Source organism: Monodelphis domestica, chromosome 2 (assembly GCF_027887165.1).
Source record: "Monodelphis domestica isolate mMonDom1 chromosome 2, mMonDom1.pri, whole genome shotgun sequence".
Classification (NCBI taxonomy): Eukaryota; Metazoa; Chordata; class Mammalia; order Didelphimorphia; family Didelphidae; genus Monodelphis; species Monodelphis domestica.
Window position 1 is genome coordinate 116,158,644 of NC_077228.1, and position 23,352 is coordinate 116,181,995.

Below are 23,352 nucleotides of genomic sequence, written 5' to 3' on the forward strand. Positions count from 1 at the left end.
TCATTGTGTGATAATAATAGTCCATGATCATTTAGATTTCATATTGAAAAAAGTGAAATACCTACAGATCATTAAACAGTTAACAAAATACAGGATATAGTTCTTAGTGTGTATAGATTTCTGCCCCTTCCCTCCTCTCATATATATATGTTTATGAGTGAGAGTCAGGATGGCGACTTAGAGACAGCAACAGTTCAGACCTCCATAAACCCTTCCTCACCCATCAAAAACACAATGCTTCCAGGAGACTGAAAAAAAATCTAACAGCAGGACAGAGCTAGGGAACCCTCTTCCTGGACCCAACTTAAAAGATACACCCCCCCCCAAAAGCCTGAACTCTAGAACACGCAGGTTTAAGGGGAAGGAAGAAAGAAGGTCCCAGTACCTCACCTTCACCTACAGCGCTGAACCTGCTCTCTGGGTGGGCAAGGGTGCTAGTTCAGAGGGAATACCTTGCCAAAAAGCTGTGCTAGGCTCAGGTCCTAGAACACAGGCAGCATAGAGGCAGATGAAGGAGATATGCAGAACAGGAAGCTTAGTCACAGATAAAACAAGCTCCATCTTGCCCCCCCCCCCCTTTTTTTTCTGGAGGTTTTGGCCTCAGGGCACATCCAGCTTTGCAGATAAATTCCTCTGCCCTGGCTCAGTCTCATCAATAGAGCAGATAAGAAGCCTTCAGAGGACAGGGAAGCTCAAGCTCCAACACCCCTCCCCCACAGACTGATCTGAGAGCCTTGCTGACTAAGCTCCAAGGGCAAAAGCTGCCACAATTTATGAGGGCAAGCTATAATATTTCACACAGATATAAGACATATATTATGTCTGAAGGGCCCTATTCTACTTGGGCGGCTCTTTTGTATCCTTTGGTGACCAAAGAGTCACTTCAATGGTCTAGCCTTAGTCCTAGGTCTTAGTCCTCTAAGCCAATCAGGTCTTGTAGGCATTTTCAATAGCTTTTAAGGACACACTAGCCTAACCTGAGTGGAGCAGGGTCTTAGTAAAAGCTAGCCTAGTCCCCTTGGTATTGGAATTTTGGTAGTTAATACTGCTTCTGTCCCACAGGGAGTAGGACACTTCTTAGAAGATGTGTATTTGTATTGGAGGATGAATTGATTGCCTTGGACTGTTGAAGAAAAGAATTTCCTCTTTGTGCTTGGCCTTAGAAAAAGGTATAAATCATAGACTTTGTCTTTTGCCATTTCCCCCCTTTTTCTAAGTAAAGACAAGAGACCTCAAATAGGTTCCTCAGTAGTACATTTGCATTACTATAACCTTCTGGAGACTCATTATCTATCCACCCCTCCATTCAGCTTCTCAGATGATAGCTTTTCAGTCCAAGAGCCAATAGCATTAAGATGATAATAGAATATTAAGATTTCCTAGATCTTTAAGTGGTTGGACCTGCACTAGAGAGGAAGAAGCTTATGAATATCTGTGGCCACTAGGAGAGTAAAACTGTATGGTATTTTTTAGAGAAAGGAGGAAATTTCCTGGGCAGCCTTATTGTTGCTTCACTAGCAGCCCTAATTAAGAGAGTTCTTCAATTTAGAGAGAAAAGTAGGGCCAGAAGCACTAGCCTTGGAGTTACCTACCTCACTAGCAAGTTCAGTATTGAAAGTTTAGGGCCAGACTTCTAGAAAATGAAGAATAATTTCAGAACAGTGCTTGCTTCTTAGAAATAGATGGGGAATGCAGGATTGAGCTCTCTGTGGAGAAGGAAGAAAAGTTATTAGGTTGTCCTGTCTTCTTCAATCAACTGCTCAATGAATATTTATTAAGCACCTGCTAATTTCCACACACTATGTAGGCACTAGAGATATAAATTCAAAGAATTAAACAATTCCTATTCATAGAGAGCTTACATTCTAATGAGCAGAGGAAGTTGTTGCTCAGTGGGTTAGAGTACTGGGCCTGGAGTCAGGAAGAACTGAGTTAAAATACAACTTTAGACACTTCCTATCTGGGCAAGTCATTTAGCTTCTGTATGCCTAGGAGGCAGCTAGGTGGTTCAGTAGATAGAGTGCTGTGTCTGGTGTCAGTCTTCAGTTCAAATCCACCCTCAGCTACTTCCTAGCTTTTTGATCCTGGGGAAGTCCCTTAACCTCTGATTGTCTGACAAAAGGATTCACTAGAGAAGGAAATGGCAAACCACTCCAATATCCTTGCCAAGAAAACCCCATGGATACCTATGGTTCATGGGGTCAGGAAGTGTCAGACATGACTGATCAACAACATTCTAATGATGGGGACAATAAATGTGCATGTATACATATATATCTATCTTCATATATGTGTGTACAGCATAAATATAAAATGAATAAATAAAATATGTAAAATAAGCTAAATACAAGGCAGTTTGGGAAAGAGGACATTATTGGTTTGGAAGAATCATGAAGTTTTGTGAAAATAATGAATCTTGAGTTACTTCATAAAGGAAGAGAGGGACTCTATGGTAGAAATGGAAAAAAGTACATTATAGGTCTGTGTTGGCAAAGACGTGGCACATGTGCCCCAGCATGCCTGAGGAGGCTGCTTCCCCCCTCTCCAATATACCTGAGGACATTTTTTTTGCATGCTCTGCCCCTCTGCCTAGCAGACCAGTACAAGCACTTCCTCTGCTTTCTGGGGTAATGTGGGGGTCTCACAGGTGGTTTTAAGATGCAATTTGGGTACATGATCTCTAAAAGATTCACCAATGCTATCCTAGGCATATATATGGCAGAGTTAGTGCAAAAGCATAGAAATGGGAATTGAAGTATCCTAACATCATATGTATGCTTTAGACCTGGTGAGATGAAACCCAATAACAGTCTATATATAGTGTTATTCAAAAGAAGTGAGATAGGTAAAAGGAGATGATGAGAATAGTACTGAAAATTAAGAAAGTATGAAACATTTAAGGATATAGAAGAGGGAAGCATGAAAGTATTTGGGCAACATCAAAGTAGAGAGAAATATTTTGTAGTTGGAGTATGTTATAGACTGGGGCAACTAGGTGGTTCAGTAGATAAGACTAGCAGGCCTGGAGTCTCTGAGTTTACATCTTGCTAACTGCTGTGTGACCCTGAGCTGGTCACTTAACTCTGTCTCAGTTTCCTCATCTGTAAATGAGCTGGACAAGGAAATGGAAAACCACTCCAGTATCTTTGCCAACAAAACCCCAAATAGGGTCCAAAGAGTTGGACCTGACTGAACAATAACCATCTTTTAAAATGACTATTAAGCAAGGCCGTGTGTTTAAACTGGAGATACAAAGAAAGACAACAGGATCCCTTTTAAGGAGTTGCCTTTCTAATACAAAAGATTGCATGAATTCAACTATCTATTTTCAAGATATGTATAGTGTCAATGGGAGATAATCTCAAAAGGAAGACTTTACCATTAGGGGAGGGGAAGAAGGGAAGATATTAGTGTCAAAGAAAAAAATGTTTTTTTATGTTTTAAATTTTTTATTTTATTTTTTCCTTCAATTTCATGTAAAAAATAGTTTTCAACATCTTAAAAAAGAGTTTCTAGTCTCTCTTTTCTCCTACTCTCCATGCAAAACATTTCCCCATATTAATCCTTTTGTGGTAGGAACAAAAAAAATTAAGAGAGAAAGTGAAAAAAGTTTTATGCAACAAGAATCTTGTACCCAGTACCAGTAAAAAGACCCCTCTAATCTCCTGAACAGTTGTCTGACCCCTCCTCCATTTATTGTGTATGGCTGAGAGCTCCAGAAGTCTTTGCTGCCGTCAGCCACCCCCCAGACCTGTTTTCTCAGCCTTGTCATGCTGCTTTGCACTCCACTTCCAAACCAGTGCAATAAATCTTTTATGCCAGCCTTCTAAGTTGTTTAGAACTGTACTGAAAAATTATTTCACTTTGTCTTTTTGTTTGTTATGATGCTCCAGAATTCATTTTGAGGCATATCATTGTATTTTGGAGGATAATTAGCTAGAATATGTTCTCTGCCCTCTTGGCTCTATCCTTCTTAAAAAAAAGTTATTAATGCTAATATTCTCTAATTTAGGCTTAAGTCTATCAAATAATTTTGTTACATTTATTATTGATCTATATCAAGCCACTACTGAATTGGAGAGAGATTTCTAAACTGAGATAGTCTCCTATGATAACTCTCTGTCCCAGGACAATTTCCACTAGCATTTATAAGAAACCTTTTTTAATAGAATTTATTTCCAAGTGTCTCAGCCCCTTTCTCTTCTCCTCATATTATAGAAAGCATCATCCATCAAACAGGTGTGTATTTGTGCATATACCAAGTCATTTGAATTTCCTTTTTTTATTTTCTTCTCTATAGGTGAACATTCACAAATGATTCTTCAAATATTAGATTGTAGCTGTTTAGAGTGTTTTTTTCATTCTACTTTTTTTGCTCATTATCTCATGTAATTCTAAACTTTTAAAAAATTAGTCTGCTCATCGTTTCTTGTGTTGCAGTAGTATTCCATCTCAACCATATACCAAAATTTTTTTAGCCATTCCTCAGTTAATGGTCATCTCCTAGATATCCAGTTCTGCATTTATAAGAATCTTGAAAAGGAAAAGATATGTATAATAAAATACAGTCTGGGTTAATATTCCATAATTGTGTATCTAAGTCACTCTTCCACTTCCTCTGGACCACTGCCCTCTTAAAGGAAAATGGTTCCCCCTTTTATCCTGACATATCCCACATTTCCAAGGGATTTTTCTCAAAATTCTAGAAAAGGCTTTAGAGGAAAGTATTATTTTAAACTATTTTAAGTCTTACTATATTGATTTTTAATATGCTTCCACCTTGGGAAAGACCTCTTACAGAAGATGAGTTTTGAGTTGAATCTTGAAGGAGACCAAGAAGGGCATTCCAAGCATTGGCAACTATAAATAAAAGGTATGGAGTGTGTGTACAAGGAAGAGCAAAAATGTCAGTATTTCTATATCATGGAGAATGTGGAGGGAGTAAAGTATAAAAAGATTGGAAAGATAGGAAGAGGCCCAGTTGAGAAAGTTGTAAAGAGAACCACTAGAGTATATTGAATAGTTGAGTGATATAGTCAGATCTGTGCTTAAGGGAGATTGTTTTGATACCTGAAAGGAAAATGGATTGATGTGAGGAGAAAAACTAGAAAGCTATTCTTCTGTTCTAATTGTGAAATGAAAAGAGCCTGCATCAGAGTGGTGACTATATAAATGGAGTATAAATGGAGAAGGGGGAACATATTTGGGAGATGTGAAAGTAAAAATGACAGGACAACAATATCTTGGGTATATTGGTTGAGCATGTGAGGAATCTAGGATGACACCAAAATTGTACACCTGAGTATAACTGCAAACATAATGGTATCTTTCATAGTAGCTAGGAATGGCTGGCACAGAGGAATAATGTTGTAGGAATTAGACATGCACTAGAGTTCTATCTCTACCAAAAGTAGACCAGTGAATAACTTTTTAACTTTCTTTTTCAAAAGATGGAGGAAGCAACAAAGGGAAATTCCTCAAATTTCATATGGCTACCCCTTCCCCTTCCTTCTCATCTGAGAACCTTGCCTTGTATTTTACTGAGAAAATTGAGGCCATTTGTTGAGATCTTCCTTTGCTCCCCTCTTCCTCACCTTTTATCAATCACCTTCTGCCTCTTTCTCACCTCTTTTGCTCCTATCTGACATGATGGAGTGACTCTATTCTTTACCAAGACTATCCCATTCTATCCCATCTCCTCCAATAGATTTCCCTTTCTTTTATCCCCACTTCTTAAACTTATTTTCAGTCTCTCTCTGTCTACTGACTCATTCTCTGTTGTCTACAAACATGCCCATGTCTCTCTCATCCTGACTAAATCCTCACTAGATCCTTCTATCTCCACAAACTACCATTTTCTGCCCTTTGTAGCCAAACCTTGAAAAGGCTATCTACCTTAGGTGCCTCTTATTTCCTCTCACTCTTTTCCTAACCCTTTACAAGCCAACTTTTAATTTAATCATTCCACTGACACTTCCCTTTCCAACTTACTAATGATCTCTTAATCGCCAAATTCAGTAACTGTTTCTCAATCAACATTCTTTTTGACCTCTTAGCAGCCTTTGATACTATTGATCACTCTCTCTTCCTTGACACTCTTTTCTCTCTAGTTTTTTAGCCCTCTTCCTTCGTTATCTGGAAACAACCTCTTTGTTTCTTTTGCTGGATCCTCTACCAAACCAGACCTTCCAACTGTAGGTGTACCTCAGGGTTCTTTTCTGGGTCCTCTTCTCTATTCTCTTTATACTCTTTTTACTTGGTGATCTCTCCCATGGATTTAATTACCATCTCTGTGCTTGTAATTCTCATATATATCATGCTCCAATCTTTTGATTGACCCCTCATCTCACATCTCCAACTGCTTCCAAACATCTCCAACTGAATAGACATTTTAAACTGATATCCAAAATGGAACTCATTATCTTTTCCTTCTCAACCACAATCCCCTACCTGAGAATCCCACAACCTAGAAGCAAAACCCCAACCCTACAATAAGAAGATTGGGACAGTGACTATTCCAACCAGGAACTGAGCCCAACTTTAATATAGAGTGAAAAGTTAATAATAAACTGAAAAAAATGAACAAAAAATATAGTCTAACTATAGGAAGTTATATCTGTAAGGAGGATAATGACACTAAGTTAAGAGGACAATGTCAAAAAAAAGGCTATAAATGAACTCTCAGAGAAAAAATGTGAATTGCAGTCAGGCCCAAAAAGAACTTCTAGAATAGGTTAAAAAAAGGTCTTTAAAAAGTAAGATAAGAGAGTTGGAAGAAAAATTCAGAAAAAGAATGAAAATCATGAAAGAAAAATCATGAAATAAGAGTCAACAATTTGATAAAGGAAGCACAAAAATTGAGAAAAGAGATACAAAAATTCATCAGAGAAAACAACTTCTTAAGAAGTAGAACTGTCCAAATGGAAAGGAGCTAGAGAAACTCTTTGAAAAAATTAATTCTCTAAATATTAGAATTGGGCAAGTGGAAACTAATGATTCTCTGAAACATCAAGAAAATAAACAAAATCAAGAGAATGAAAAAAATGTGAAATTTCTCACTGGAAAAGCAACTGACTTGGAAAATAGATCATGGAGAGATTTTTTTCTTTATTTGAAGATATTTTATTTTCCCAATTATGTGTAATAATAATTTTCAACATGTTTAACAAAATTATAAGTTCCAAATTTTCTCCTTTCTTTACTTCCTTCCCCCTTCTTAGAGATGGTAAGCAATTAGATCTGGGTTATACATGTGTTATCACAGAAAACATACTTCCATATTGGTTAATGTTGTAGGAGAGTCCTTATATAAAATCACCCCCCCCCCCCAATTAAATAATAAATAAACCAGACATATGCCTTTAAGAAAAGCTACAGGAGTCAAGATGGCGGCTTAGAAGCAGCAAAAGTTCAAACCTCTGAAAACCCTTCCTTACTGATCACAAACTGAATGCTCCTAGGGGACTGAAATTCAAACTTAACAATAGGACAGAGGCGGGGAACCCTCCTTCTGGGCTCAAATCAAAAGGTATGCCCCTCAAAAGCCAGAATCTGAGAATACTTGGGTCTAAGGGGAAGGCAAAGGGAAGGTCCCAGGACCCCTCCCCCCAACCCAGAGGGCTGAGCCCCCAGCAGCAGCTCTGGGTGGGCAAAGGTGCTGGTTTGGAGGGTCTACCTTGTGAGCAGCGGGGCACTGGGCTCAGAGCGTCCAGTGTGGACAGCAGGGAGGAAGCCAGGGAGAGACCAGGGCTGGGTCCTTCCATCTGGCTTCAGTCTCACCAGGAGGTTTTTGCCTCAGGGCACATCCAGACCAATCCAGTTGAACCTAATCCCATCAGGACTCCTCAGAGCTCAGGGAGGCCAGTAGCCCTCCCCCCCTAGAGTGCAGGGCCTCTGGCAAGGACAGGAACCTTGGGGAGGGCAAAGGCACTGGGGAACCTAGCAGACAGCACAGAAGTAGCTGGAGAGAACTGGAGAGAGCCTGGGTGGCCCAGCCTTCCAGGAGTCTTCGACCTCAGAGCACATATAGCCCAACCCAGTTGAACTTAATCCAATCAAAAGCCTCCAGAGGACAGGGAAGCTAACATTCCTCCTCTAGAGACTGTACCAAGAGATCTGACAAAGCTCTAAGAGGGGAGACTGACAGCCCCAAAACCAAAAAAAAAGAGAGGAGCAAGAGCACAGACAAATACGGGGAGCAAGGAAGGGATAAACTTGAGCAAAAAACAGAAAAAGAAGAAAGAAATTACAATAGACAGCTTCTGCACAGGTATAGAGCAAGAAGCAAACAAAACAGAGGGGGAGAGATCAGCAAAGGAAAAATCAGAAATCCCAGCGAATTGGATACAGGCTTTGGAAGAACTCAAAATGCAATTCAAAACACAATTAAGAGAGGCTGAAGACAATTGGGAAAAGAACTTAAAAATTAAGATAAGTCATCTGGAAACAGGCACTTGAACTAAAACAAGAAAATAGTGTCTTGAAAGCCAAAATCAAGCAGCTGGAAAATGAGGCAAAGGAGATGAAAGATGAGGCAAAGCAGATGAAAGATGAGGTGAAGAAGATCATGATGAGAAAAAGGAGATGAAAGACGAGGTAAAGAGGATGAAAGATGATCTCCCAAGAAAATCAGACCAAAAGGAAAAGGACGACCAAAAAGCCAAGGATGAAATCCAATCTTTAAGAACCAGAATACAACAACTAGAATCAGGTGACCTCACAAGGCAGCAGGACACTATAAAACAAAACCAAAAGAATGAAAAAATTGAGGAAAATATGAAGCATCTCATTCACAAAACAGAGAATTTAGAAAATTGTTCAAGGAGAGACAATTTTAGAATCATTGGTCTACCAGAAGACCATGACAAAAGAAAAAGCTTGGACATTATATTACAGGAAATTATTAAAGAAAACTTCCTCGATATCCTAGAACAAGAGGGAAAAGTGGAGATTGAAAGAATCCACAGATCGCCTCCTGTACTTAATCCCCAACTGACAACACCCAGGAATGTGATAGCCAAATTCAAGAACTATCAGACCAAAGAAAAGATATTACAAGCTGACAATAAGAAGTCATTCAGATACCATGGAACCACAGTGAGGATAACGCAGGATCTGGCTGTACACTGAAGGACCAAAAGGCATGGAATATGATATTCCGAGCAAGGGAACTAGGTCTACAACCAAGAATCAACTACCCAGCAAAAGTGACTATATTCTTACAGGGGAAAGTATGGTCATTCAACAAAATAGAAGAATTTCAAGAATTCGTAAAGAAAAGACCAGACCTGAACAGAAAATTTGATGTCCAAGCACAGAACTCAAGAGAATCATCAAACGGTAATTTAAAAAGAGGTGAAAAAGAAAAACAAAACAAAACAAAAAATTTTAAGAGACTCAATAAATTAAAATGATATGTATAACTATAAGAAAAGAGGTCATTGGTAACTCTTAAAAACTGTTGTTATTACCTAGGCAGCAAAAAGAAGTACACTTAGAGGGAACAAACAAACAGTGACAAACTGTATAGGATGAAAGGACAAGACGTAAATAGGTATATAGATATATGCATGCATAAAGACATACACATGAGTATGCATATGTATATATACATACATATAACTAGAGCTTAAAAATAGGTTAATGTTAAAAGAAATGGGAAAAGAAACAAACGGGGGTAAATTTATATGTCACAAAGAAGCTCATGGAGGAATGGGGGAAAACATCAATACATTGGAAGGGTAAAGAGGCCAGAGACAGGAAATACTCTACTTTTACGTGCTTTGAAATTGACTCAAAGAGGGAAAAACAATCCAGTCCATTGGGGGAAGAGAATAGATTTGCACCCTATAGGGGAGTAGAAGGGTAACAAATGGTCTGATGGGGAGGGAAGCAGTACAAGGAAGGGAGGGGGCAGGGGGTTAATTTTAGAAAGACTACAGGGAAAATAAGGGGAGGGAATAAGAAGGGAGGGGGGTAGAAAGGGAAGTAAAATAAGAGTGGGAACAAGGGGGACTGTTTAAAAGCAAACATTGGTATAGAAGGAAATAGTGAAAGAAAAAAAGGCAGGAACAGGAGCAGAAATCAAAATGCTAGGAAATAAACAGCTAGTGATCATAACTCTGAATGTGAATGGAATGAACTCACCCATAAAATGCAAGTGAATAGCAGAGTGGATTAGAATCCAAAACCCTACCATATATTCTCTACAAGAAACACACATGAGGAAGGTAGATACACAGAGGGTGAAAGTAAGAGGGTGGAGCCAAATCTATTGGGCATCAACTGACAAAAAGAAGGCAGGAGTCACAATCATGATATCCGACAAAGCCAAATTAAAATGAAATCTAGTTAAAAGAGATAGGGAAGGTAATTACATCCTGATAAAAGGCAGTATAGACAGTGAGGAAATATCTGTACTCAACATGTATGCACCAAATGGCATAGCATCCAAATTTCTAAAGGAAAAACTAGAGGAGTTCAAGGACGAAATAGATAGAAAAAGTATACTAGTGGGAGACCTGAACCTTCCTCTATCCGAACTAGATAAATCAAACCAAAAAATAAATAAGAAAGAGGTAAGAGAAGTGAATGAAATCTTAGAAAAATTAGAGTTAGTAGACATGTGGAGAAAAATAAATAGGGACAAAAAGGAATATACCTTCTTTTCTGCAGCACATGGCACATTCACAAAAATAGACCATGTATTAGGGCATAAAAACATTGCAAACAAGTGTAAAAGAGCAGAAATAATAAATGCAATTTTCTCAGATCACAATGCAATGAAAATAATAATTAGTAAGGGAACATGGAGAGGTAAATCGAAAATTAATTGGAAATTAAACAATACGATTCTTCAAAACCCAGTTAGTTAAAGAACAAATCATAGAAACAATAACTTCATTGAAGAAAATGACAATGATGAGACATCCTTTCAAAACCTATGGGATGCAGCCAAAGCAGTACTAAGGGAGAAATTTATATCCTTGAGTTCATATATTAACAAATTAAGAAGGACAGAGGTCAATGAATTGGGCATGCAAATTAAAAATTAGAAAATGAACAAATTAAAAATCCTCAGATGAAGACTAAATTAGAGATCCTAAAACTCAAAGGAAAAATTAATAAAATTGAAAGTCAAAGAACTATTGATTTAATATATAAGTCTAGAAGCTGGTACTTTGAAAAAAACAAATAAAATAGACAAAGTTCTAGTCAGTCTAATTAAAAAAGGAAAGAAAAAAACCAAATTGACGGTATCCAAGATGAAAAGGGAGACCTCACCTCTAATGAGGAGAAAATCAAGGCAATCATTAAAAACTACTTTGCCCAATTATATGGCAACAAATATGGCAATCTAAGTGATGTGGATGAATACTTACAAAAATATAAATTGCCTAGACTAAAAGAGGAAGAAATAAATTACCTAAACAACCCCATATCAGAAAAAGAAATCGAACAAGTCATCAAAGAACTCCCTAAGAAAAAATCCCCAGGTCCAAATGGATTCACAAATAAATTCTATCAAACATTCAAAGAACAACTAATCCCAATATTAAACAAACTATTTGACAGAATAAGCCAAGAAGGAGTTCTACCAAATTCATTTTATGACACAAACATGGTACTGATCCCGAAGCCAGGCAGGTCAAAAACAGAGAAAGAAAATTATACAGTAATCTCCCTAATGAATATATATGCAAAAATCTTAAATAGGATACTAGCAAAAAGACTCCAGCAAGTCATCTCAAGGGTCATCCACTATGACCAGGTAGGATTCATACCAGGAATGCAAAGATGGTTCAATATTAGGAAAATCATCCACATAATTGACCACATCAACAAGCAAACTAGCAAGAACCACATGATTATCTCAATAGATGCAGAAAAAGCCTTTGATAAAATACAACACCCATTCTTATTATAAACACTGGAAAGTATAGGAATAGAAGGGCCTTTCCTAAAAATAATGAACTAAAACCATCAGCAAACATCATCTGCAATGGGGATAAACTAGAAGCCTTCCCAATAAGATCAGAAGTAAAACAAGGATGCCCATTATCACCTCTATTATTTAACATTGTACTATAAACACTAGCAGTAGCAATTAGAGATGAAAAAGAAATTGAAGGTATTAAAATTGGCAGTGAGGAGACCAAGCTATCACTCTTTGCAGATGACATGATGGTTTACTTAAGGAATCCTAGAGAATCAACCAAAAAATTACTCAAAATAATCAACAAGTTTAGCAAAGTTGCAGGATACAAAATAAACCTGCATAAGTCATCAGCATTTCTATATATCTCTAACCCATTTCAGCAGCAAGAATTAGAAAGAGAAATACCATTTAAAATTGCCCTAGACAATATAAAATACTTAGGAATCTATCTGCTGAGACAAACACAGGAACTATATGAACACAACTACAAAACACTTTCCACACAGTTAAAACTAGATCTAAACAATTGGAAAAACATAGATTGCTCATGGGTGGGACGAGCTAACATAATAAAAATGACAATCCTACCCAAATTAATTTACTTATTTAGTGCCATACCTGTTGAACTACCAAAAAATTTCTTTACCGAATTAGAAAAAGCCATAACTAAGTTCATTTGGAAGAACAAAAGATCAAGGATATCCAGGGAAATCATGAAAAAAAATGCAAAGGAAGGAGGACTTGCAGTCCCAGATCTCAAACTATATTATAAAGCAGTGGTTATCAAAACAATTTGCAATTTGGTACTGGCTAAGAGACAGAAAGGAGGATCAGTGGAATAGACTTGGCGTGAATGATCTCAGCAAGACAGTTTATGACAAACCCAAAAACTCCAGCTTTTGGGACAAAAATCCATTATTTGATACTTGGCGTGAATGATCTCAGCAAGACAGTTTATGACAAGCCCAAAGACCCCAGCTTTTGGGACAAAAATCCATTATTTGATAAAAATTGCTGGGAAAATTGGAAGACAATGTGGGAGAGATTAGGTTTGGATTAACACCTCACACCCTACACCAAGATAAATTCAGAATGGGTGAATGACTTGAACATAAAGAAGGAAAATATAAGTAAATTAGGTGAACGCAGAATAGTATACATGTCAGACCTTTGGGAAGGGAAAGATTTTAAAACCAAGCAAGACTTAGAAAGAGTCACAAAATATAAAATAAATAATTTGGAATACAACAAATTAAAAAGGTTTTGTACAAACGAAACCAATGTAACTAAAATCAGAAGGGAAGCAACAAATTGGGAAACAATCTTCATAAAAACCTCTGACAAAGGTTTAATTACTCAAATTTACAAAGAGCTAAATCAATTGTACAAAAAATCAAGCCATTCTCCAATTGATAAATGGGCAAGGGGCATGAACAGTCAGTTTTCAGCCAAAGAAATAAAAACTATTAATAAGCACATGAAAAAGTGTTCTAAATCTCTTATAATCAGATGCAAATCAAAACAACTCTGAGGTATCACCTCACACCTAGCAGATTGGCTAACATTACAGCAATGGAAAGTAATGAATGCTGGAGGGAATGTGGCAAAGTTGGGACATTAATGCATTGCTGGTGGAGTTGTGAATTGATCCAACCATTCTGGACGGCAATTTGGAACTATGCCCAAAGGGCAATAAAAGACTGTGTGCCCTTTGATCCAGCCATAGCACTTCTGGGTTTGTACCCCAAAGAGATAATAAGGAAAAAGACTTGTACAAGAATATTCATAGCTGCGCTCTTTGTGGTGGCCAAAATTGGAAAATGAGGGGATGCCCTTCATTTGGGGAATGGCTGAACAAATTGTGGTATCTGTTGGTGATGGAATACTATTGTGCTCAAAGGAATAATAAAGTGGAGGAATTCCATGGAGACTGGAACAACCTCCAGGAAGTGATGCAGAGCGAAAGGAGCAAATCCAGGAAAACATTATACACAGAGACTGTGATACACTGTGGTACAATCGAAGGTAATGGACTTCTCCATTAGGGTCAATGCAATATCCCTGAACAATCTGCAGGGATCTAAAAAAACACTATCCACAAGCAGAGGATAAACTGTGGGAGTAAAAACACCGATGAAAAGCAACTGCTTGACTACAGGGGTTGAGGGGATATGACTAAGGAGAACTAAATGAACACTCTAATGCAAATACCAACAATATGGAAATGGGTTCGAATCAAGGACACATGTGATATCCAGTGGAATCGTGCATCAGCTATGGGAGAGGTGGTAGGAGGGGGCGGGGGGGAGGAAAAGAAAATGATCTTTGTCTCCAATGAATAATGTTTGGAAATGACCAAATAAAATAATGTTAAAAAGTAGTGTGAGATATACTAATACTCAGAATGAGCTAAGAGTAGTGAGGGAAGGGAAAGACACCATAGATTTTGTTGATGTTGGTTTTTTTGTCCTTTTTTCAAAAGGATCAAAGAAGGGATAGAACTTTTGCTTGGTGTAGGTGGGTTGATAATAACTAACTAGAGAGAGAGCAGAAGTATCCAATTCTTACTTTGTTTCTGATTTTTTTTTCCTGCAAAGGAGAATGACCTTTAATTGCAAATATTCTAACCAGCCACAAATTATTACATTTGTCTAGCTGTGAGCTAATAAAGGGCCAAACTAGATTGGTGGCAATTTCAGAGAAGAGAAGAGGGTATATTTGAGAGATGTTGCAAAGGTGAAATCAAGAGGCCTTGGCAAAAGATTGGATATGGAGAGTGAGAGATAGTGAAGAGTTGAGAATTACTCCTATGTTGTGAGCCTGGGAAACTAGGATGATGATACTACTTTATACAATAATAGGAAAGTAGATGGGGGGAGGATTTCAGGGAAAAGATAATGAGTTCTGTTTTGGACACATTGAGTCTAATATATCTATTGGATATCCAGTTCAATATATTTGGTATGGAAGGGCAATAGGAAAGGTAAAAGGCCAAACCAGAGTCTGAGTCTGTAGGGGATGGAGTGTAGGTTCTGTGGCAAAAAGGTGAGAAATATCAGAAGTAGAGAGAATTATGTTGCTTTCTTATTGGATGAATTAATATTTAGGACAAGAGCTATATCTGGTATTTTGTTAACTTTATTCAACTGAAAGTGGGAGGTAAGAGAGATGGAAGATTTAACATAAGTCTACAAATTTGAATATAGGTATGCCATTAACATATAAGTCAGAAGCAGGAGTATATTTTACTTAATAAATTTAGACTTGGATATATATGGCACATATAGCTTCTGAACTTAATCTCACAACCCATATTCACACTGATAGGTTGGGCATCCAGAGAACAACTATTACTTCCCCTACCTCAGGGGTCTTGAAGTATCCCTGAATGGTTGTGAGTGTTTGTTGAATACTCTATAGTTCTTGAGTTTCCACCAGTATGTTTCTCCTGATGATTGTCAATTGATACCCATTAGTCACCTAGATGATTAGCTTTTAGTGAAGGGTATTTACAAAGGTATTATAGTAACATATTAAGGATCTTGTATTTTATCCTGGAGGTATAAGAGATCACTGAAGAATTTTGACTGGTAAGACAGTGCTTTAGGAAATTGATTTTGTCAACTGAGTGTAGGATGAATTAGAGTAGAAAGCAACTTGAAGCAAAGAGACACAATGGGAGGTTAGTACAATCGCAAAGGCAATATGTAATACAGTAGTCCAGGTAGTATACAAAACATTCTTCCAAACGCCTGTGACATACTCTCCTTTTAGTACATGCAAAGTTCAGGAGGTAGTCTAAAGCTTAGAGAACATATGTGGCAAAGGAGTAACTTGGAATTTCTAGGAAGTTTTATTATTTGGAGTCCTCAAAATGCCTAATAGGTAAGGTGTAACTTTTCTGCTGAGCTCCCTGTCAAGCTTTCAGACTGCTTTTCTACATTGTCTAGTCTTTTTAGTTCCTATTACCGACACAGATATCATCTGTTGACATCATAGACATCTTATTAAATTTAAATGGATTCTTCCATGATTAAGGTATCAAGTCATAACATATTATCACCATAAGTGGGGATAGGTGCAAAATGACTGACTTAATTAGTCCCCATCCTTATGTGTTCAGTTTGAGATGGTGGTTTAAGATACTGGTGGAACATCTAATTAGAGATATTTAGCAATCAGGTGGAAATGCAACCTAGATTTTAAGAGGAAGGGTAGACATTGTGAATGTTAAAATTTCTCAGACTTGTGAATCTTAAAAATTCTCAGACTCTACCTTAGAACATTTGGTTAGGACAATTCCCCATTTTAAAACAATGAAGGGATTTTGGTCAGGAAGGTGGGAACTCTAACATTATTCCACCCATACTTAGGCATACTTTAGGGGAAGATAAAGTTGTAAACTCCTGATTGAACAATGAAAAGTCCCCAACCCATACTTAAAGTGAAGTAAGAACCCTTAAGCTAGGTCTATTTTTAGATCTAATACAAAGGAGTGCTATGTACCTATGAAGATCAAATTAATCAGGCAACTTGCAAAGGACAAGATTAGTCTACTTAGGTGTGAATTACTCAAAAGTTTTAGTCTACTCAGGTGTGAATTAAGAATGGTCAGTCCTTTGGAAAACTAGAAATTTAGGAGAGGTGACATAGGAGAAAATTTTCTTTAAAAGGAAGGGGTTTAGGCCTCTGAGTAATTCAGCTTTGGAGCTGAATTGGAGGTCTCTGAACACTAGAGTTTTGCTTGGAAGGATCTTGTGGTGGGTTGATAAAAGACTGACTAGTCTCTCTTAAGGCTCAGACCTAGTCCATGTTGGCCTAGGCCCTTCATACCTATTTCTCTTACTCTCTCCCTCTCTCCCTTTCCTTAATTCCTTTATTTGTATTAATTAAAATCTCCATAAAACCCAGCTGACTTGGGTATTTCATATTTGGGAATTTTTCCCATGGTGACCACTTTTTTTTAAATATAAAATCAAGACATTAAACATTTATCTTTGCACATTTAAGGTGTAGAGCATCAAAATATTCCTAATTGATATTAGCTTTCCTTCTAATTTAAGGTTGCCTGTAGTTATAAATGTGAATTGTTTTATCATGAATTGTAGATACTAAGCATCAGTTATGTGGTAGAAGCAATAAGCATTGAGGATATTATCACTAAGATTGGGAAAAAATTAATGGAGGAGGTAAGATTTGGATTCTTTCTAGAAAGGTAGGCATATGAAGAGAAAAATAATGACATCAAAATACAAATTCTGTTCTCACAATTCTCCCTGTGATTCTGTTGGGAGATGAGCATGTTGAAATCTCCTCAATTGAGGGTCTTGGGAGATTAACATGCCTAGTCTCCCCAATGAATTATTTCAAAGAATCAATGTATATCTCTAAGGATTCTCCCATTAAAGGTGTATAAAACATTGCCCTTTCTAAGGGAAAATTACAGCAACCTGGGAACAAGAGAGAAATAAAAAAAGAAAGAAAACAAAAACAATAATTAATAAATGCATCGACAAAAAGCCAATTAGAGGGCATTCCCCTTTGGCATAAGTATTTACATTTAGAATAAATGTGTTCAACACCCTTCAGTTCAGTTCATTCTGGATCTCTTGATGCAGTGTGTGGTTAAGCATCTCTATGGCACCCTCTTAAAAAAATTCACCTTCCCAATTCAAGGTGCTGGTGAGTCTGTTCTCCTAAAATTCCTCCAAAGGATTTTCAAACTCTGGATTTTAGGACAACCATACAATTAAAACCATACACATGCATACTATGCTAAGAGAGGGACATGAAAAATAAGTGCATGGAAGTGGCCTGTTTAAGATAACTGTCAAGTAGTCCTGTGTGGTTAGAATGGAGGTTTGTACCAAACACAGGTGAGATCTAAATAGTTAAGATATTATTTGGTAGACAGTAGGAAGAAATATATGGTTTTTGAGATGGGAATGGAAAGATTGCACTTCCCCGTAAACTTATTTAAATTTATGCCACTAAATGAAATCCTTTACTTTTATCTGTTCTTTATTGCCAGTGTCTAATCATTTGTCTAATATTGTTGACCCTACCAACATAACATTTATTGTATTTGTCTTGTTCTCTCAATATGATCACAACCTCATTCAGTCTCTTGTCATCTTTTGCCTGGACTATTGTACCAATCTCCCATTGTTTCTCTTTGCTTCAAGTTGCTCTCTACTCTCATCTTCCACTCAGTTAACAAAATCAACTTTCTAAAGCACTGTCTGACCAGTCAAAATTCCTCAGTGATTCTTCATATACCTCCAGGATAAAATAAAAGATCTGTAATATATAAAGCTTTTTTATACTCTACTTCCTGTTTTACATTTCCAGACTTGTTCAATATTATTTCTCACTTTGTATTACTAGTGAACTGGCCTTCTTGTTGATCCTTGACTAGAAGAGTCTGTCTCTTATCTTCATGCCTTCATATGGACTATTTCCTGCATTTGGAACACACCTCCTCATTTTTGACTTTTTTAAATCTTTACATTTGACATTTTTAAATCTTTAGCTTCCTTCTAAGGTCAATTCAAGTGCCATTTCTGTCTCTCTTAATAAGAAGACTAATCTAACCTTCCCCTACCTATACCCCTATCTTTGTATTTAATGATTTGCATATATGTTATATTTCCCAGTAGACTATAAGTTCCTACAGTAGTGATTGTTTTTCTTTTGGGAGAGTATTCCCAATACTTAGGTTAAAGGACAAAATCTCAACCTTAGAGTAGGTATTTAATAAATGCTTATACATAGTCAATACTTAATAAATGTTTGATAAGTTTTGAAATAATACAAATGTTTCCCATGTTCCTAGGTGAATATTTGATGATACTACTCATTGTTGTTCTATAGTCTTTCATATTTTTATGTTTAGTGCGTTAGCTCTCAGTAGACTATAGAAAATGCCTCTGACAAGTACACTGTCTAGCCAGCATCAAATCATGTGAGGAAAAAATGCAGAATTAGTTAAAACTTGTAAATTATGAACCAGGATTGGGGGATCTTGAAAACTATAAAGGTATACTACAAATATGTTTAGCTTAAATAGATCTATAGAGATTTTATTTTTATTTGTAACCTTTTAAAGAGTTACATAAATGTTTATAGCTATGACTTTTTTCCCCTCTAGTATCTCCAGAGGCTGTTGGATTCCTGTCAGCTATTGGGGTGTTTATTATCTTGATGCTGCTCCTTTTTCTCTATATTAACAAGAAGTTGTGTTTTGAAAATGTTGGTGGCTTTCCAGATCTTGGTTCAGGATACAGTACAAGGGAGAATTCACAAGATAAAATTTGTAAGTATCTCTATCTATTTTTTAAAATGATCATTTTGTTACTATTTTGCATTATCAAGATAGAAATAAAATCTCTTTTGTTTTAAAATGAGAAGGTAGCTCCTGCCCCACAATGAATCAAGTTTAAAACCACTAACTTGATTATCTAGTAGAATATCTTTCCATGGAACAGTATTTTGATATTTAGTAATTGGTAATATATTGCACAAGTATAAGTAAAAATATACTTTTATAAGAAGATGTTTAAGCCATATTTATTGGTAGAAGTGTACTTTTAAGAGGTTAAGCCAGAAGTACACTTTATAGAGCATAAGTCTTTTGACCAAATAGCCCTCTAGAACTTTTTGTTTGGGGGCCTACAAGAACTTCAACTGATAATATTCTTACCTATCCTTTTATTTTCCTCAACTAGCGGAAAAAATACTGTCTTGAAATCTCCTCATGGGAAGATGATCAAACTTGACTTCTACTCCTGTAAACACTGGTTGATCTGAGTATTTAGTGTGGCTCCTGATTTTTAAAAGCAATGTACTTCCCCTTCCCCTAACAGGCATAACTGTACTATTATTGGAATTTACTAAACACCACAGACTGCTAGAATATTAACAAAATATACAAAGGCCATTGTTCTTACATTAGAACCTTTAGTCTAGGAATCATTCATATAATTATGGAATTTATTTATTCTTCTTCAGTTTATCTTGTATGACTGCTATAATCAAATGACTTACTAATCACTTCTGAATATGCTTAGTTCAAGGCTGAGCCATTCCTACATGTTAAGCTATTAAGAATGATTCTGAAAAGCTGTATAGGTAGGGGGTAAAAGCTCTGTGGGAAAGAAGTTGATTTTCTTACTTTAAAAAATATACAACTTGATAGTCTCATCTTATTACCTCAATTTAAAAGAAATCTATTGCTTGTTTAATTCCATGCTATGATGTATTAAAGTTAGGAAGGTTGTATGACCTGATTAGGATCAACTGGCATAACTTAAAACCAGTCCTATGTTCTGACCATGACCTGTAGTTTACTTAGAAGAAGTCAAGGTTTAGGATAGAAGATAATCTAATTTTTGCAGCTATTTACTCACCTTTTTTTTTTAAATGAAAGAATGTTTTCTTCTAAGTGAAACATTAATTAGATTTCCCCCTTAATTCCTTCTCTATTTTGAAAAGATACCGGATTCTTTCTAGTAGCATGTATTAATTACTCATTAGAGTATAGATTGAATCAAATTGAAAATACATAATAAAAGCAACTTTTTGAATTTAAGGGAAATTATGGTATTGCTGTTTTTATAATAGATTTAATGCAAGCGATTCAACTTTTTAGGGACAATTTCTACTTCATCATGTTGTTTCTTGATTCAAAAAGAATTTCCTAGAAGATTAAAACTAAAATGTGATGCCACAGTACCTGCCAAACTGATGAAAACCAACAATGAAGTAAATGTAAAAGTTTTCATTGCACAAAGAGTGGTGGCAACTATTTTCATTGAACAACTGAAAAAAAAACTTCTTTGGATCTTTTAAGAGAGAGATTATGAATGAATGAAAATGGCATTTTTCAAAAATTTTCAGCAAAATCTTCCTTCAGTGTCCTCTCTGGTTGACACAATTAGTAGTGCAGTAGAAGATCTGAGTTGTGCTGTAGGAGATCTGACCAGTGCTGTTGGAGAGGTCAGTTATAACCTCACTGATTCAGTAGCTGAACAGGTAACAAGTATGATAAATGGCTTTCGCACAGAAGAGGAAGCTTTTCGAACAGACGATACAGTTATTCTTACTATTGAAGAAAATGCTACAGTACCAGAGAGCTCAACAGGTATCAATTTCCAGAAAACGACACCTCTATTAGAACCTAAAGCAAAACAAACACAGTTTTATAGTTCTTCAGTTTCCCCCAAGGAGGATCAGGACCTGTATCAGGAAAAACTATTAGGACATGTTAAGAATAGACAGCAAAACCAACCAAAATATAAAGCAACTAATAATGCTGATGATTTTCTATTGAAAACAGAGTTCATTGAAAATGAGGTTTCAGAACACAATCAGGACATATGCCAAGAACCAGTGGGTGTGGACAGAAATAAAAATGTTGGGCTAACAAACTCAATGGATGGTAAGAAACATTTGAAGGACACAAAATTGATAGAAATGAATGTAAATCGGAAGAATGCATTTGGAAGTAAATTCACACATGAGCAAAAAAATATCTCAGATAATCACAAAAAGGAAGAATATACTAAATCTAAACATATAGCTTTGGGAAACAGCAAAAATAATAAAGATGTTCCTTTTTCTCAAGAGAATAAAAACAGACATAATGATTTAGAGGTACCTGCTGATTTGAAGAAGGCAGGAAAGCATGTTAAAGGAACAAAAGGAAGTCAGAATTCAAGAAATGAAAAGCCTTCAAAAGATATTTTGAATATTAATAGCCATACAATGAAAAAATCCATTATTAAAAAAGATATAGCATCATCAAATAAGTCAAAGACTCAGTTCCAGGAAAAAGTTAAAAACAAGTCATCAGTAATTGGTTTGGGAGATTCCAAAGAACTTCATCAGATAAATACATTGCAATGTTCCAAGGTGAAGGTAGAAGTAAAATCAAAGAAAAATGAAGCCATTTTTGCTAATAAAGGACAATCCAAAAATAAAGTTGAAAAGTATACTGAGAAAGTGCCAGAAAAAGGTGAGGTATTTTGACATTGGTTTGGGTGATCCAAATTTCCTTCTGACTTTTCTAAATATCTTCAAATTTCTCATCTATATACATGTTTTTATCTATTTTAAGACCTATCTGAACCTTCCTATTGTGGCACTTTTTTCATCATTAATAGTTATTAATATATTTTTAACATTAATTATTTTATAAAACCTGAGTTCCAAGTGCTCTCCCTCGCTCCTACTCTTTTCCCCCCTTTGAGAAGGCAAGCAATTTGATATCAGTTATACATATGAATTCATGCAAGACATTTCTATATTAGCCATGTTGCTAAAGCATTCACAAACAAAATAAAACAGTAAAAATAAAGTTTAAAAAGTATGCTCCATTGAGTAGCATTTTAAAAAAGCATTAACTTTTCTTTCAAACCCATTACAAATATATTCATCTTATTTTGAACATTGTTTAAAAAAAGGTACATAGCCCCTGTTGGTTAACTTTTCAATAGGTAAAATTTTTCAAAATTTTACTTTATTCATTGACTAGTAATTTTTTCTTAAGCAATGTGTATATTTTTCTCTTGTGAATTTTTCTTTTATCTTTATAAATTTATCAAGTCATTTTTAAACTTTTTCTTTCAATAGACATTTATTGATTGCCTACTCCGTGCAAGGTTTTACATTAGGTATTATGTGGAATATAAAGATGAATAGACATAATTCCTGTCCTTAAGAAACCTACAATCTAGTACTGATCTTGGTCTGAGTTGTTAAGAATTTATATTCAATGTAAAAAATTTCCTTACTCAAACAAAAGCATATATGTATATGTACAAATATATTTAGCCAATTAATATGTTTCAAGGCTATGTACTTTACTCCTTTGAGGATTTTTTACAGGTCACTTCTGATAGGAATACAGGAATCTTTCCATCATCTCTGTAGTTGGAAATAATTTCTCATCTGATTTTATAGAACTTCATACTCTTAAGCATTAATAGTGTTCTAATTTTTTATACTTATTTGTTCTTACTATTTTTCCCCACTAAAATATAATTTCCTTACATATTTTATAACACTTTCTGCATCTAACCTTTATGCTTCTCTCACTTTCCTTTAGATTATAGTTATTTATCTATGTGTTATTCCCATATTATAAAAGATTTTAAGTTTCTTGGGACCAGGATTTGTATTATATCTATCTTTGTATTCTGGTGTCAGATCTCATCTCATTTTCTAGTTTTATGATTCTGGGGAGGACATTAATTCTGTGGGGAGGGTATTAAATTCTCTCAGGTTTAGTTTCTTTATCTATTCCTGGGGATGATATTGTGACCCTCCCAGGAAGGATCTGATGATTAAATAACATTCTGTGGGTAAAGAGTTTCATAAACCTTAGAAGCATTATTGTTTGCTCTAAAAATTAT

The 23,352-nt window shown here is 36.0% G+C and overlaps 1 protein-coding gene across 4 annotated transcripts in view; it reads left to right on the forward strand.

The window, feature by feature from the left end:
- SYT14 (synaptotagmin 14) overlaps positions 1 to 23,352 on the forward strand; it is a 310,069-nt gene that overhangs the window by 81,626 nt on the left and 205,091 nt on the right. For 3 of the 4 annotated variants that reach the window (XM_007481333.3, XM_056815880.1, XM_056815881.1), the window contains one exon: positions 19,089 to 19,253. In XM_007481333.3, the coding sequence (XP_007481395.1) occupies positions 19,089 to 19,253 (165 nt within the window). Of the gene's footprint in view, positions 1 to 19,088; positions 19,254 to 20,588; positions 21,954 to 23,352 lie in introns of those variants that run through there. The other variant, XM_007481332.3, reaches the window with a different exon arrangement.